At 36.2% G+C, this 16,853-nt stretch overlaps 1 protein-coding gene across 1 annotated transcript in view; it reads left to right on the forward strand.

Annotated features, from left to right (window-relative positions):
* The window catches only part of LOC134841370 (uncharacterized), a 28,700-nt gene that overhangs the window by 3,388 nt on the left and 8,459 nt on the right, over positions 1-16,853 (forward strand). The window contains exons 2-4 of the mRNA XM_063857307.1: positions 4,648-4,878; positions 10,822-10,944; positions 13,318-13,463. Of these exons, the coding sequence (XP_063713377.1) occupies positions 4,648-4,878; positions 10,822-10,944; positions 13,318-13,463 (500 nt within the window). The remainder of the gene's footprint in view (positions 1-4,647; positions 4,879-10,821; positions 10,945-13,317; positions 13,464-16,853) is intronic.

Consider the following 16,853-nt stretch of genomic DNA (forward strand, 5'->3'; position numbering starts at 1 on the left):
TTGATATTGTAGCTGTTACAATTAGCGGCCACGACGAAAAAACATTTGGTTCTCATCGATCGATCTAAAGTACGCATATAGTCAAATACCACTTTCAAAAAAGGCAAGTAACCAATGTAATTTCAACATCGTGGGGGAGAAGTAACAGGCTCTTACCGTTTTAAGACCGGATTCTATGGACCAGGCGATATGTCTAATGAGTTTCAACACATAATGGACCGTCTGACGGAAAAACTAGCAAACACTCACTGTTACCTTGACGACATCTTAATGGCTACCGTGGGTAGTGAGGATGAACACAAAAAACTAGTTATCAACGTTTTAAAAACGCTAGACGACGAGGGATTAGCCATAAAATGCGAAAAATGCACATTCTTGACTCACAACATAGAATGGCTGGGATTAAAAATTGATGCGATAGGAACGACACCTCTAATAAATAAATCTGACGCTTTTAGAAACCTGAAAGAACCAAGCTGTATCAAAGATATAAGATAATTAATGGGATCTATTAACCAATTCAACAAGTTAATACCAAATTTGGCGTCGTTATCAGCACCGTTTAGAGAACTAATGCAGAAAAACAAACCATTCAAGTGGTCCACAGTGCACGTTGAGGCGTTTGAAAAGATCAAGAATGAAATTTGTAACACGGTAATGAATCATCACTTTGATGTAAAACTGAATACCCGAGTGAAATGCGACGCATCTCATTTGGGATTGGGCGCGTCCATCGAACAAGACCATCGGGGAATTGGAAAACCGTAGCGTTTGCTAGCATATTTTTAAATGTTGCTGAATTACAGCACCAATGAATTTGAATTGCTGGGTCTCGTGTGGGCATTGGATCATTTTAAAAACTATTTACTGGGCAAACAATTCTCAATTCTAACAGACCATAAAGGCTTAATAGGAGCACTGAGAGACGACAAAAACACTAAAATGGCACAATCACGTCTCACCCGTTGGGCAGACAAGTTACTACCGTTCGACTTTACCGTCGAACATTTACCGGGGAAAGACATGTGATTTATTGATTACCTATCCCGACACCCATCGGGCAAACCCGTACCGGTCTCACTCGACGATGAAAAACTTGTTATCGCCTCGGTAAATTAAATTAGTACACTCCTAGGTTTCGATCATTTGATGCCGAGAAATTCGTGGTCGCAAATAATAAATAAGTTCTCTCAACATTTCTTAACACATGACGTCACACACTGTAATACGATTAGCCAGTCGACAGATCATATGACCTGCCAAGAAATAGAACGTGAGAAACGAATTGCGAACGCCGCTGAAACTAGACCGCAAACAAGATATTCTACAATTGGGAAATTACTATAAATCGTACTTGAATAACTTACACGTCAGCGGAGGATGTCTTTATCTGGACAGTCGACTAGTTATCCCGGCATGCTTAAGATCGATAAGGCTCCACCGGTTACACGAGGCACACCCAGGCCAGTTTGCAATGAAAAGTTTGGCAACCCAAAACATCTGGTGGCCAAAAATTTATCGTGAAATCCAAGTCCACGGCGAAAATTGTATTGAGTGCGTTAAAGCAGGTAGAAACTTGAAAACTCTTTCAAATCATAATACCCTAGGAAAACTCACAACGGTCGAAGAACCAAACCAAGAAATGGAATTAGATTTCGCCGGTCCGTTACCACTAGTATGGGGAACAAAAAAATACATATTGGTATGCGTGGATAGATTTTCAAAATTCCCTTCTGCTCAAATAACATCCAGCACATCGGCAAAATCTATCATAAACTTTCTTAGCAAATACATAGCTGTACATGGGATACCTAGAACTATCAGAACAGATCAGGGATCTGCTTTTATCTCCAAAGAAGTTGGAGAATTTTGCCACGAACATAACATAAAGGTTATGTTTAGCCCAGTGGATGACCATAGAGCCACTGGATTAGTTGAACGCTTAATTAGAACCATGAAGGAAAGGCTCTTGGTTATGGCACAAGAACGCCCAAAACCATCACTAGAATCTGCATTACTGAAGATAATAAAATGCCTAAGAACGGTAACACAACAGTCGCTTAACTGATCTCCCTTCGAAGCACACTTTGGTAGATCCGCGAATACTATCTGGCATAATTTAGTCAAGTCACCATCCTCAGACAACCTTGATTGGAACAAAACCTTTTTATGAATAGATAAGGGCCGAAATTTCATGAGTCGAGAAAGAAGACACGACTGGGACGCCCCCGATGATATTGAGGACGGAGATCTGGACGAGAACTCATCATCCTCGGATGATATTGCTAATGCTGTGAGATATGTCCCAACCAGTGCTGGGTCTCCAGTGAAAGTGCTCTCCCGCGCAGAGAAAAAAGATGCCTTGGGCGTAAAAAACTCAGTGACAACCCGCCGGGTAAGATCACTATATATAGAAAAGTTCAGGATAGATCGAAGAGTGAACCATTCTATAAAGAACTCAAGGAGGAAATAGTAAGGGAGTCAGACCACACAATTACTCTAAAAACTGGAAAAATAATACGTAAATCCGATTTAGCCATCAAAAGACAACCAGCCCTGAAGAAACCGAGCCCGAGAAAGAAAAACCAATTAGTCAAATTCTATGCAACAAAAGGCCTGAGGAAGACCACGAGACCACAAAAAAATAACGGTTTTAAAAGTTCAAGAACGACTCAAAAGAAAAAAAATCTCCAGGCTAAATTTGAAGAGCTCGATATTGCGAGGCGGAATGCGGCGATGAACAGTTCTCGAGAGACACTCCTTAGAGAGGAGGAAGATCAACGAAAAAAATTGAGATTCGCGAACGGCCTCGAAAGTGACCTTGAGTCAAGCCCGCTGGGCAAACCCGACCATCTAAGAATTTAGGAAAACAAATACCGAGCGATGAACAATTCAACAGAAATCTCATCAGACGACAACGCTAGCGACCTAATTTCACTAAAGAAATTAAAGACCAAAACTGTAACCAATCCAGAAAAGTCACTGGAGACTCATCACCAAATCAAGCAGATCTTAAGGCCGAAATTACGGATCAGACCGATCCGAAAGTAGAAAGTACCGAATTTCCGCTGATCGATCTTGACGCCAAGGACAATAACACAACATCTCATCCAAATCCACCACTGATTCTTACGTTCATTTGGGTGCTGTCATCTCGCCTACAGAGTCCTATTGCGGGGCATCTTTCCCGACCAGCGTACCCACTTATCCATTCCCGAGTCCGAACAATTTCGTGTGTAACGAAAAGCATATATTTTAATTAGTCTATCATAACCATCAGGTGCTAACGTGGAATGATCTCGGGATTGAACTACTTTAGTATCATGCTTTTATCATGCTATTATCTCGCCCTTCGGGTTTTCGTGCGGGGTTTTGCCGACCAGCGTACCCACCTATTTATCCCGTGTCCGAACATTCCTTTTGTGTGGTGAAAGTATAGTATAACCAATTTTTCGCGGGGAATGTCAAAGGTGATACTTTACACTAACATTATAACCTCTAAGCTATATTAAGCTCTGACCTATGTCTATGTTAATTTAAAAATACCTGCCAAAAGCGCAACGGCTTTTGGTAGATTTAGAGAGATTGTTCATTGTTTTTTTATATGGAACCAATTTGACGGAACTAATCCTAATTCAACCTTTTTATTACCTCTTAACTTCAGCGTAATTACATTAGTCTTTTATTTAGTCTTAAATAAAAGCCTACAACAAATTGTAGGAATCTTAACCCGACCTGTCTTAAATTAGTCTTAGTTTAAGTCCAATCTTTAACAACCTTTAGACGGTTTATCCTAATTTTTTAACAGCGAGTACCCTAACCGTTTCAAAATTTCTCCTAGTCCGCTTTAAACTATGATCCTCAAATTGTTTAGAATGAGCGAAAAATTTTCGGTTTTAGGAATTAGGATGAAGCTGTAGAATCAAGTAGGTTCGTAAGCCCAAAACATCAAAATATAGCATCAAGTTTAAAAATGAAGTTAACATAGAACTGTATCTGCGTATCTCAAAAAACGATTCCACTCAAAATAACTTCAGCGGTATATTGTTATTTTAGGTGGCCTTGCAGGCGCGAATCTAAGATTTTCTCAAGAGTTAGTGCGTTTTTTTCCAAAAAGTTTTAAGAGGTCGATCAAATTAATTTTCTGAGCTCTCCCAAACCAAAACGCTATTACTATTATGGCCCTATTTTGAATTTTTTTAGCGTCGCAGGCAAATTTAAGAAAAGGCAGGCCAGAAACTACAATTTTAGGCACTTTTTGGAAGGTTATAACCAAAGAAATTGTGCTTTTACTGCGAGCGCTACCCATTCAAAATGTGTTTATATTCGCACCAAAAGTACGTTGGAAAAACTTTAGGGTCGATCAGCTTAATTTGCAGTTTGCTCAATAGTACCAAAGGAGGGAGAAACTTTGAGTGGTGGGGGGTCAAATCCATGAAAATGAGTGCCAACCCCCCACACACCCCCGTCGAATAAACACGCTACTGCTGCAACGTCTCTGAAAGTGACTGTCGTCCTAAAAAGACTTCCACCAAAGTTACAGAGCTGTATTCATTTCTAGTTTTGATCCCCTAAGAAATAAGGATGGGCTTTTAAAAATAGGTTAATTTGGATTAAAACATCACATCATAACTGTCTTTTTATTAGAACTGACGAGCAACTTCGAAGCCATTATAGCAGCACAGTCAGTGCTTCAATTCCGAACTGTGAACCCATACATCACGGAGATACAAATAGAAACGAGCGAGTACTCATTCCTCACCAACGAGCCCGCCTTCCCCAATTTGAGAGTGTTCAATCTAGTCAGCTCAACCTACCGCGGGTTCCCCAAGAACAACATAACCGAACTAAGAATTAAACAGAGCGGAAACTTGCAGGGTAAGCTGGACTAATTAACAGGGGTATTCTCATGACGAAGGTATTCTCAGTATAAATGATGTTATTCTAAGGATCAACCAATCACGTTCATATTGGCTCAAAAACTTTTGTTCAAAATCGAAATCTTTTTTAACAAAAAATGAATTATAGCAGCACAGCAAAACTTTGCTCTGCATTTCCTGCACATATAAATTAAATTTTTTGTTATATTTTTCTTGTTCTTAAAAAAGTCGTTATACTTCAAGTAATCAATTTTTCTATGCGTTTTTGATCTCGCAATCTTTGAAAGTTCATGTTTCTGCTTATTTTTTGATCGGTCAATATTAGTTGCCCTGGATTCATTTTCTTGCTCCGAGACGTTCGCAATTTCTTAGAGATTTTTCTGATATTATTTTCTGAATGGCTGAAAATAACTTTCCAATGCTCTGTATCTTCATCCTTCATCATAGAGGACACCAACGAGTTAAAGAAAAGTGAAATACCGAGTTAAAGACAAGTCTATAGATTTTATGTTTTTTTTCTAAACTACCGCTATATGAATTGCAACTAGAAGAACATTGGAGGGAACAAGTTAACATCTCCCCCCCCCCCTCAAAGCCGTTTGGGGGGAGGATGTTAACTTGGTTCTAAGTTAGAAATTTCAAGCCATTTACAATCGAGCATTTTACATGCAGCGCTTAGCAAAATTAACCTTATCTTATTTATTAAATGAAAGTCGGAATGCGCTATGGGCGCAATGTTTAACTGAACACAATGCTTAAGAAACATTATGAGACAATGTTTAAAAGGCTCTCGAGCGTAACGTTCAAGAAGCATTCAGAGCAACCAACAGAAGAAGATTAACTCGATCCAACTTCAAGGCTAAACAGTACCAGCCTAATTTTTGTCTTGAACTGGGACTGTCAAACTTTCAGTCTGAAACAAATCACTTACAAACAGCCACCTCCATGTTGAGAAAAAAAAATTTGCGAACCGATTCGGTCTATGAAATAACTGGAAATATTTCGACGTTTCATAGCTTGAAAAGCTTGCGTACAAAAACTTTTTCGCGAACCGATTCAGTTAATGAAATAACTTGTAATAAATTAAAGTTTCATAGCTTGAGAAGCCTGCTTAAAAAACTGGAAGTTTTCGCATACCGATTCGATCCAAGAAATAAATTGAAACATTTCAAAGTTTCATAGCTTTAACAGCTTGCTTAGAAAAACTAGATTTTTTCGCGAACTGTTTCAATCACGAAAAAACTTATTTCAATCACGAAAATATTTCAGAGTTTCATAAATTGACTAGAGTGCTTCTAAAAATTTACTTTTTTGGCGAACCGATTAGGTCTATGAAAAAACTTGTATTAAGTCAAAAACTCGTAGCTTTATAAACTTGCTTACAAAAACCAAAAATTTTCGCAAAGCGAATAGTCCAAAAAACAAATTCAAAATATTTCAAAATTTCATAGCTTTAAAAGCTTGTTTAGAAAATCTTTAGCTTTCCGAGAACCGTTTCAATCTATGAAAAAGTTGAATTATTTCAGAGTTTCATAATTTGACGGGAGTGCTTCAAAAAATTTAAGCTTTTCGCGAAACGATTTAGTCCATGAAAAAATTGTAATATTTCAAAGTTTCGTTGCTTTAAAAGCTTGCTCAGAAAAACCAACTCCTCGCAAACCGATTCAGTCTATGGAAAAACTTGAAATAATTCAAAGTTTCATAGCTTTAAGTGTTTGCTTAGAAAAACTGAAACTTTTCTGAAACCGATTCAATCGTTGAGAAAACCTGAAATATTTCAAGACTTTCATACTTTGACTATTGTGCTTGCGCACAAAAACTAATTAAAAAACTAGAAAAAAATCTGGAAGTCACTTGAAAGGCTTTAACAGAAAAACTGTTTGCCATCCGGTTCACTTTTTGAACTACTTGAATTGTTTGAAAGTTCCATAGCTTAAACAGCTTGCTTAAATTCCATATTTTAACTGTGTGACAAATGCCGTGTTATATTGCAATAGCATGCAAGTTATACAGTGTAACGCCAATACGAATACTTTTCAGTAGTTTTGATAACAAATTAGTTTCAAGGCACTTTCAAATTGTTCACGTTTTTTTTGCTCCTGTTGCAGATCTGGTCTGCTTTCTAGGGTGTCTTTTGGTTTATTTTGCCTATAACCCATTAAGATCAAAAATTATTATTGTGCTTTTTATAATTGGTGTGGCTATAATTGTTCATTATACTGATAAAAAAAAGAACAAAAATTGAATTTCATTTTGTGAAGCAATCAATGATAAAAAGATTGTATGTCACATTGCCTAACAATCAATTTGCCGTGCTGTCAGTTGTTTATGTGTTCAAAAGGCAAAATTGGTCATTACATCGTCGGTTTTACCTGAAGTCACTTGTGTTGTTGTGCACATATTATAAGATCATCTGTTCCAACTTTTGGTTGAGACTAAATTGCTCCGGAATATTTTTGTTCCGATTTTCGATTTTTTAGCTAACCAATTTTGACAGGTTTTGTTAAAGATCATTCGGAAGCTATTGTTGTCCTGAGCTTAAATTTGAAAAGATATTTCACCAGTGATCGTTTTTCGTAAAGTTATGGCGGTTTAAAGATTGCCATTTTGGTCAGTTTGGGACAATTATGCATGGGCAGAGATTTAAACCGTCTTGAAAAGAGGTTCAAAATTGGTCCAAGGAAGTTTAAATGCCATAATTGAATTGTTAATAGGAGCAAAATGTATCATTTTCTATTTGATATGGCGTGTGGGGGATGTTTTTACAAAAAAAATTCAAATTTTATTTTGAAAAAATTTAATTTTATTTTATTCCATAATACTACTGCTCCATAAACATTAAAATGCAGTCGGAACAATCAGCAATATCTGATATAGGGGGGAAGGGGGCAGGAGGCGGACGCCCCATCCCCCCTCAGGGATTTGACCCCCTGCCGAACCAAAGGGTCACCCTTTCGTACTATTTTGAGACATGCCTTTTTGCTGACTGGCCTTAATATTTTTCTAAAGGCGCCTTTGGCGCCAATATATAGTAATTTTGAGGGGGGAGGGCGCGCCAAAAAAACGCGATTTTTTGGTCAAAATTTTCTAAAAAGTGCCTATAAACGCCTTTTTTGGCCGGTTTTATCAAAAATTTGACTGCGGCGCCAAAAATTTGGTCAAATTGGGGCTTTTATAGTGATTGGGCAGAGCTCAGAAAATCAATTTGGTCGACCTAGAAAAAAAGTCTACAAAATTTTCATTTTTTTCGAAAATCCGACCCCCCCCCCACTCAAGAAAATCAGGGCCAAGACTGATACGAGCAGTCTTGTTTGAGATTTATTGCCTTCTTATAACACGCATAAGCGGCAACTTAATGCGTTACAAATTGAGTTGAGGCAAATCGATTAGTATTTTTATTAAAACAGACAAGAAATACAATACATCCTTTCGTACACATTAGCGTGTGGGAGAAATTGAAGGGAAAATTTTTTTAAAATGATTAACTTTTTTGTCAGTTTTCTAACCAAAATGATTTTATGTAGCTTCAAAGAGCAAGTGGAATATACAGTGCTTTGTGCATAAATACGAGTAATCTTGTCATACTTGAAGTACAATGAGTTTTGGGATGGTTGATTTTCAAAGTTTTTGGTTTCAGCATACGGAAAGTTTCCTTCGTTAAAAAGCACCGCTGAAGAAATGGACCCTTTATACTACAGATTTGGTTACGAACACAACTAAAAAGTTTTGAGAAATTGAAATGTAAAAAATCAGTTTTTTTGGTTTAGGGAAAAATGCTAGTCCAACACTTTCCATGCAATTCCATATCTACAGAAGAATTGGATGAAAATTGCATAAAAATTGTATGACTAAACCAAAAAACTGATTTTTTACATTTCAATTTCTCAAAACTTTTTAGTTGTGTTCGTAACCAAATACGAGTAACAAAAACCTTAGTGACTCATACGTAGAGTAACCAAAGGTTTGACCGTCTCGCATTAAAAATGCTTTGGAAACGGCCTGAAACCTCTAAAATCTGTCTTACACTAATAATATAAGGAAACTATCAAACTTTTAATTTTTGGCAAAAGTTTTCAACAATGAAAATTTTTAAATTTTAAATTTTAAATTGTCAAACATTTATCAAGGCATACATAAACATGCCATACAATAGAAAAAAGAGTTTTTAGCGTTTTTGAAAAAAAGTATTCAGCGAAAAGGAAAAAATCCAATATTATGGCATCCAGGACTGCGTTATACACACAAAAAGAACTGCATGCAGTTTGTTTTTTGAAAAATGTTCGTTTGAGTACAAAATTAAAAAAAAAAATTAGGCTTTTTTTGGAAAATTTTGACCAAAAAATTGCGTTTTTACGGCGCGCGCTCCCCCCTAAAAATTAGTATGTATTGGCGCCAAAGACGCCTTTAGAAAAGTTTTAAGGTCAGTCGGCCAAAAAAGGATATCTCAAAATAGTACAAAGGGGGGACCCTTTGAGCCGGCAGGTGTTCGAATCTCCAACGAAGGGGGGGGGGGGCGTCCGCCCCCCCGCCCCCTCTAAATCCGCTTCTGGTCAGAATACAAAAAAGTACCCAAGCAATTGTGTTTCATTAATTCTTTCGAAAAATGGAACAACCAGAGATCAACACTTAAAAAAATGATATTTTTAGGCAGTAGAGCAGCAATAAAACGATTTTTCTGATTGGCTGAAAAAAACGCTTAAAAGGTAACAAAAAAAAACTTTTAATTAAACTTCTCGTATCAAGGCGAAATTCTTTATACGGACGGGCTGCCTTTGTTTTTTTTTGCAGTAGATTAAAGTAAATAGATGAAATTATTGAAGGAAAAAAATTGAAGTGTTCATTTTTTTCGACTATTTGCCTCCCTCCCCAACAGAGTATGTAAAAATTTCAACGTTTTATGTTTCAAATCTAGCATCGCTTCACTGAATAATTTGACCAATACGAAGTGCGATTAGTTTGTCCAAAATAATTTGGGATGACTTCCGATTCTGAATACAATGCCTCTTACCGATTGATAGAAAATTTATTGTACTTTTGTTATAAACAATTGTCTAAACTGACAAAAATCAAAGCCCCATATAATAACAAAATTTACAACATTTTTTATAAATGTTTTGAATGTTAGCTTGCTCAAACTGGTACAAGAGCAGTGTGCACAAAGTCCCTTCTTCTCAAAAAGAATAGAAAACGCACACCAACTTCTGTAAAAAAAATTTCAAGCTATAAAGCTTTCACAAAATATGAAAACTAAGTTTTTGAGACCTTTTAAGCATGTGCATTTAATTGAAAAATAAACTGTTGTTTTTTTGTAATTATTAAACTTGAATTAGACACTATTTTGTCAAAACTTATAACTTGCCTAAATAAGTAGAACAATACATACCAAATGTCATTTATAGTTCCGGACATGATAAAAACAGAAAAAAGAAAGAAAACAAGACTGCTCCGATTAGTGGATATTCTGACTGCCTTTTAAAGTGTTTGAAGTAGTTTTTTGAGAAAGAATTTAAGTACATTTAATAAAATTAACAAGGCACTCAGCCTAGTATTTGAAGACGTTTTTTGGGGAAACAAATTAACTATATTAAAAAAATTAACAAGACTTACACCCCATACTTAAATATCAGGTTATTCGTGTCCAGGATATTTCGTCGCTTACGCTGCGGTGTTAAACCTAAGCTGTTAGTTTAAGTGTCAAAATGGTCTAATTGAAAAAAAGCAAGCCACATGCTTCAACTTTGGTAACTTTCTTCAATATTTGCTTTTCAACGCAGTAATAAGATAAGAAGCAATTAAAATTTGAAGCATGATTTTGCTTTGCGTTTCAAACACAGTTTCCGTTTACAATGTGTTTTAAACGTGTGTTTAATGAAAGTTTTTAAAATTTTTTGACCATGATTGAGAGTTTAAATTTTTCTTTTGAGTTTTGAGAATATTTCAGGCAAAGGATTGCTACGAGTGCTAAAAAATCTCAGCCATGAGTTCCCAAAACTGGAAAAACTAGAGCTGGTGAATATGCTGCTTACCTTTGACGAAAGAGACACAACAGCAGAACCAATCAAGTGTAAGTCATGCAATTTTTGTTCCGACTTTCGATACGAAAGTAACGGAATATTTGTGCTCGGGGTGGGTTTTTTTTTCTTCAGACAAATTTCGACTTTTTAACTAGCCATTTTTGACGAAATTTTTTTATATGATTCAAAAGGTATTGTTATCTTGAGCTTAAATTTGAAAAGATATTTTACCTGTGACCATTTTTCGTAAAGTTATGTGGGTTTAAAGATTGCCATTTTGACCATTTTGACCAATTTGGGACAATTAACGCGCGATATAATTCGCACAATTAACGCGTAAGCGGAGATTTAATCCGTCTTATAAATCGTTCCAAATTGGTTGAACGAAGCTTATTTACCATAATTGATTTGTTTTAAGGAACGAAATCTATCTTTTTGTACTTTATATGGCGTGTGGGGGGATGATTTTCATTAAAAAAATTTCAAATTTTACAGAAAAAAAATTTCATTATGTTTTTTTTTCATTTAATTTTTTTATGTTATTACTGCTGCTCCATAAACCTTAAAAGGCAGTCGGAACATTCAGGGCTTCGCCCTGATACGAGCAGTCTTGTTTTAATTTGTGATAAATTACAATACTGCAATTTCACTTGAAAGAAATGAGCCGAACGTACAAAACCATTTTATACTGTCTTTTGTTCCAATTATTTTGTTTTGTTTTAATCATGAGTTTTTTTCCAATTTTTAAGACTAGCGTTTTCAGACAAAATTTATTTGAAATTCACTAGATTTTGCGATGGAGGTTAAAAAGTTGTTGACAGTTTGATTTTTTATTCGGAAAGTTTTCAGATTAAATGAAGGGAATTCATAAAATAATGACTTTATCCCTGTTATCAGAGTTTTTGTTCCGACTTTCGATACGAAAGTAATGGAATATTTGTGCTCGGGGTGGGTTTTTTTTTTCTTCAGACAAATTTCGACTTTTTAACTAGACATTTTTGACGGAATTTTTATTATCATTCGAAACGTATTGTTGTCCTGAGCTTAAATTTGAAAAGATATTTAACCTGTGATCATTTTTTGTAAAATTATGGGGGTTTAAAGATTGCCATTATGGCCTATTTGGGACAATTAACGCGCGATATATTTCGAGCTATTAACGCGTAAGCGGAGATTTAATCCGTCTTAGAAATTGTTCCAAATTGGTTGAAAGAAGCCTATTTGCCATAATTGATTTGTTACAAGGAGCAAAATTTATCCTTTTGTACTTTAAATGGCGCGTGGGGGGATGATTTTTGTATGAAATTTCAAATTTTAGAGAAAAAAAAATTTTCATTTTATTTTATTAGATTTAGTTAGTTTTTTTTATGTTATTACTGCTCGATAAACCTTAAAAGGCAGTCGGAATATTCAGGGCTTCGCCCAGATACGAGCAGTCTTGTTTTATTGTAAAAACGTTTGTCAAATTTGGTTAAAATTTACTGAAGCAAAAAAAGCGGTGTAACTTTGGTTAACGTTATCAATTAACCTTACCAATTATAAAATTCATGCTGATTAGAAACCAGCATTACTAAAGGCTGCGCAAAAATAACATGGAGAGCTTCCGAACTTTAAAGTAGCTTCTTTGGAACCAAAAAAATTAATCGTCATCTTAAAAAAGCGCCTCTTCTAAAAATTTCATGGTAAAAAAAATGTCACATTTAAACAAAAGTGGCAAAATTACATTGACTCAAAGTTGAAAACAAGGAACAGATGTAAGTTGTTTGCACATCTCAGCATTGTCGTTTTTTGACCCAGCAGCGTTAAAAATCCAGCCAATTCCGGTTAAGAATTATTGCAGGAGAGGAAAAAAGAACACAACTTGGTGGGTTATATTTTATTCTGCTACGTAAGAATATAATTTTAATTGCAGCCAGGGGGCGGATCTAGGATTTTCTCGAGGGGGGGGGGGGCGGATTTTCAAAAAAATTTCCAAAATTTTGACGACCTTTTTTTTTTTTTTAGGTCGACCAAATTGATTTTTCGAGCTCATCCAAAGCACTGTTTTGCCCCTATTTTGGCCAATTTTAAATTTTTAAAAAAACAGTCAAAAAAAGCCGTTTTTGGGCACTTTTTGAAAAATTTTGACAAAAAAATCGCGTTTTTTTGGCGCGCGCTCCCCTACAAGTTAGTATATATTGGCGCCGAAGGCGCCTTTAGAAAATTTTAAGGGTCGGTTGGCCAGAAATGGATTTCTGAAAAAGTATCAAAGGGGGGACCCTTTGGGTTGGCAGGGGTGGGATCCCTGAGGGGGGGGGGGCAGGGCGTCCGCTCCCTCGCCCCCCCCTAAATCCGCCCCTGATTGCAGCCAATCGGCTGCTAATAACTTGATGATCATTGAGCGGATTTGAAGCGGATTTGAAGCGGATTTGTTGTATGTTCAGTTGACAATCTGAAAAACCTAGTGTTGACTGGGAACAGTATCAGTTCCCTGCTGGTGTTGAACTCGATCGAGGGGTGGTGGAGGATGAAGGAGATCAACTTCGCCAACAACAGCATCACAACAATCACTCTGGGCGACATAAAACAGGTCAGTATTGCTTAAATAAACAAGTAATTTACTCTAAATTTCTTGCAAAAAATCTTGAGTATTTATGCGTTTCACATTACGAGGCCAAATTGTGCGTTTTGTGAATTGCAAGCGGATTCCGCAACAAGGACGCTCCCTCTGTTCTTCTTTTGTTCTTTTATTTTTTTTGATGGTTCCGACAAAATTTGAGCAAGTTTAAAGGCTGGTTTCTGAAATTCAGGATGATACAGACCTCAAGTTATGCGCCTATCCAGTGTGCACAGTTTGGCAAAACTTTGTGTTCCAAGCTAAACTAAATGAAAAGGTTTATCTTATTAAAGTCGTTTTTGCGAGATAATTCTGAATCACTAAATTGAAGAAAATAAGGCCAGTGTGAACAAAATTTCCTTCTAAATTTATCAACAACCATGATCGTACCAAAAACGAACAGTAAAATTCAAAAATTAAGCCAACATGTCAAACGCTGTGTTCAAATTTGCTTAAAAAGATCACTGTGAAGCCAACCTGTGAAATTTGGAAATGTTTGCATTTTCGGCGACGAAGCGGACCAACGCTTTGCCATGGGTTCGGCAAAAAATTGTTTGCCGCAACAGCAAAAATATCAAACATCTGTTTTGTTGCAGAATCTATGACAAAGCGTTGGCCCGCTTTGTCGCAGAAAATGTAAACACTTCAAAAATTCACAGTTTGGCTTTGCAATGATTTTTTCAAGCAAAATTGAATTCAGCGTTTGGCATGTTGGCTTCATTCTTCAGTTTTACTGTTCATTTTTAAGAAGATTATGGTTGTTGATAAATAAAGAAGGAAAAATATATTTTTTAATTTGTTCATTTTGGTTTTAATTTCTTCAATTTAATGAATCAGAATTATCTTGCAAAATAAAACGTGAATAAAATAAACAATTTTATGACATGTAATTTGGAATAGAAAAAATATTAAACATCAAAAATATCAAAAATCTGCTAAAACATGGTGAGACTACAAACCAGGCTTAAAAAGCTACTTTGAAGAAACTGACAGCAAAATCTGCAGAATCCAAAGCATCTTGGCAGTGGATTCGGCTGCAGGAACTCGAGGCGTAATCGGAATTGTGTTCGCGTAACTTATTTGCCGAATTATCTCTTATTTAATAAACTTGTTTGACCGTTTTTTCAGACAGAATTTCTTTGATATCCATCAATATTCTTATTTTTTTGCATAGAAAACTGAACCAAAGTATTGATTGTTCCGACTTTCTCAACAAAAGTAACGGAATATTTGTGCTCGGGGTGGTTTTTTCTTCAGACAAATTTCGACTTTTTAACTAGCCATTTTTGCCATTTTGTTGGTTAGGAGGAGCAAAATTTATCACTTTGTAGTTATTGTATGGCGTGTGTGGATATAATTTCCACAAAAAATCTCAAATTAAAAAAGTTTCATTTTATTTTATAACATTTAGATTTTTCAAGTTATTACTGTTCCATAGATCTTAGAAGGCAGTCGGAACATTCAGGGCTGCGCCTTGATACGAGCAGTCTTGTTTTTATATGCTTTTCGTCACATATGCATTTTTGGTATTCAGAGACAAAGTAAAAGTTCAAAATAAATGTTTCCCTTTCATACATATTTTGGTATTTAGAGTGGTACGTTTATGATTAAAATATTTATTTCCTCCCTTGATTTTTTTTCTAATTAGCTTTACATTGTTCACTTTTCAGCTGCTATAGCTCAACGCTTAAAGCTTTACAAAACTGGAAATTTTATCTACAGTTTGCGGCTTCTACTAACAAATGCGGAATCCGCTATTAATTGCGGAGTTTACAAACGAGTTGCGGAATCAACGAGCTCTAATTGCTATCTTTCATTGTTGCAATTCCGCAGGACTTTTTATGTGCCGACGAGGTCTTTGTGCGTGAACTCCCCAACATTTGAAACGAGTGTTCCACTTGCTAATTAAAAAAAATTAATTATATTCTAAACCTAATATACACAAATCTGTGGGATTCGCCTTCTTAATGAATAATATCGAACAAGTGAACGATCTTCTGCCTAACTTGGTTCAGAAGGAGCTTGCTTAATTGGTTCGAATGATTCTATTAATAAAATCTGTTAAGATGTGTTTTTCTTGTAAAAAAAATTGCGTGACTTGAATTTCGATTTTACAAAGGCTTCCAAAAACCTCATAATTGATTCGAGGTTCGCTAAAAGTTCTAAATATTCAAAAAAGAAGATTAAAATGATACATGTGTACGCAAACGATAGCTGGTCAGACTCGATTTGTTCAAGGATAACATTCAGGGATAAACCAATATTGTCGAAAAAATGAAACCATTCACGAGTAAATTCGAGTTGCCAGCAATTGCGACTTAAGATAAAACTGGCGGCGCAACTTAAGAAAAGACGTTAGCGGCGCGACTTGAGAAAAGACCTAAGCTGCGCGACTTGTGAAAAGACCGAAGCGGCGCGACTTAGGAAAAGACTTAAGCGGTGCGACTTAAGATAAGATCGACGGCGCGACTTAAGAAAATACGTTTGGTATTGTGTTCAGTCGCGCATGTCACGGCGGTTTATTCTCAGTCGCGCCGGTCTGAAATTGAAAACTTTCAGTCGCGCGGGTCGCGCCATTACCTAAGGTCGCGCCGGTCCCGACGGTAGTTTGAATTGTCCAACGGTCTTCAATTGCCAAGTTTCGGTCGCGCCGGTCTGGAATTGACAATATAAAGTAGCGCCGGCCTGGAATTGCAAAAATTGGGTCGCGCCTGCCTTTTCTTAAGTCACGGACCTCGACCCGGGAAAAAATCTATGGATTGATCTAAGCAATTCAGCAGGCAATTTTGCGTTAAGTGGAAAGCTTCGTGAGAGTGTAATCATGTAATGAACTTGATAGGGAGGCTATACTTATTGACATTTTTTTCCGAGTAAAAGCATTAAGGAACCCTATTGTCGTCACTCCCTAGCCAAGTGTTATATCAAAGGAAATTATTTCACCATTTTTAACAAATTCTAATATTTTCTAAAATCTTGATTTTGCGTAGTAGCTGTTTCCTTGTCTCGCCAAGCAAAATTTGAAATGAATTTTTGGTTGCGTTTATGATCTTAATGAATAAACAAAAGAAGAAGAAGAACTAATTTATCCAAGAGTATAAATTACATAACAGAACAAAACAAAAGACTGAAGGTATGAAACCCTTGGAAAGGGTAGATAAGGAGATCAGTTGATCTGCTTGATCTATGTCTACTCTCAAAATAAACTAGACACTTTATATTAATAATAATTTTAAACTGAATGATACATTTTTTATATTAAAAAGTTTGCCTCCGCAAAAAAAGGCCTCTACGGGAACCGAGTTAGGGCCAAAATTATTATCCTAAAAGTAATCGAGTTGGAAAGTTCCAGTAGATTATCTTTTT

Source organism: Symsagittifera roscoffensis, chromosome 3, assembly GCF_963678635.1.
Source record: "Symsagittifera roscoffensis chromosome 3, txSymRosc1.1, whole genome shotgun sequence".
NCBI classification, from domain to species: Eukaryota; Metazoa; Xenacoelomorpha; order Acoela; family Convolutidae; genus Symsagittifera; species Symsagittifera roscoffensis.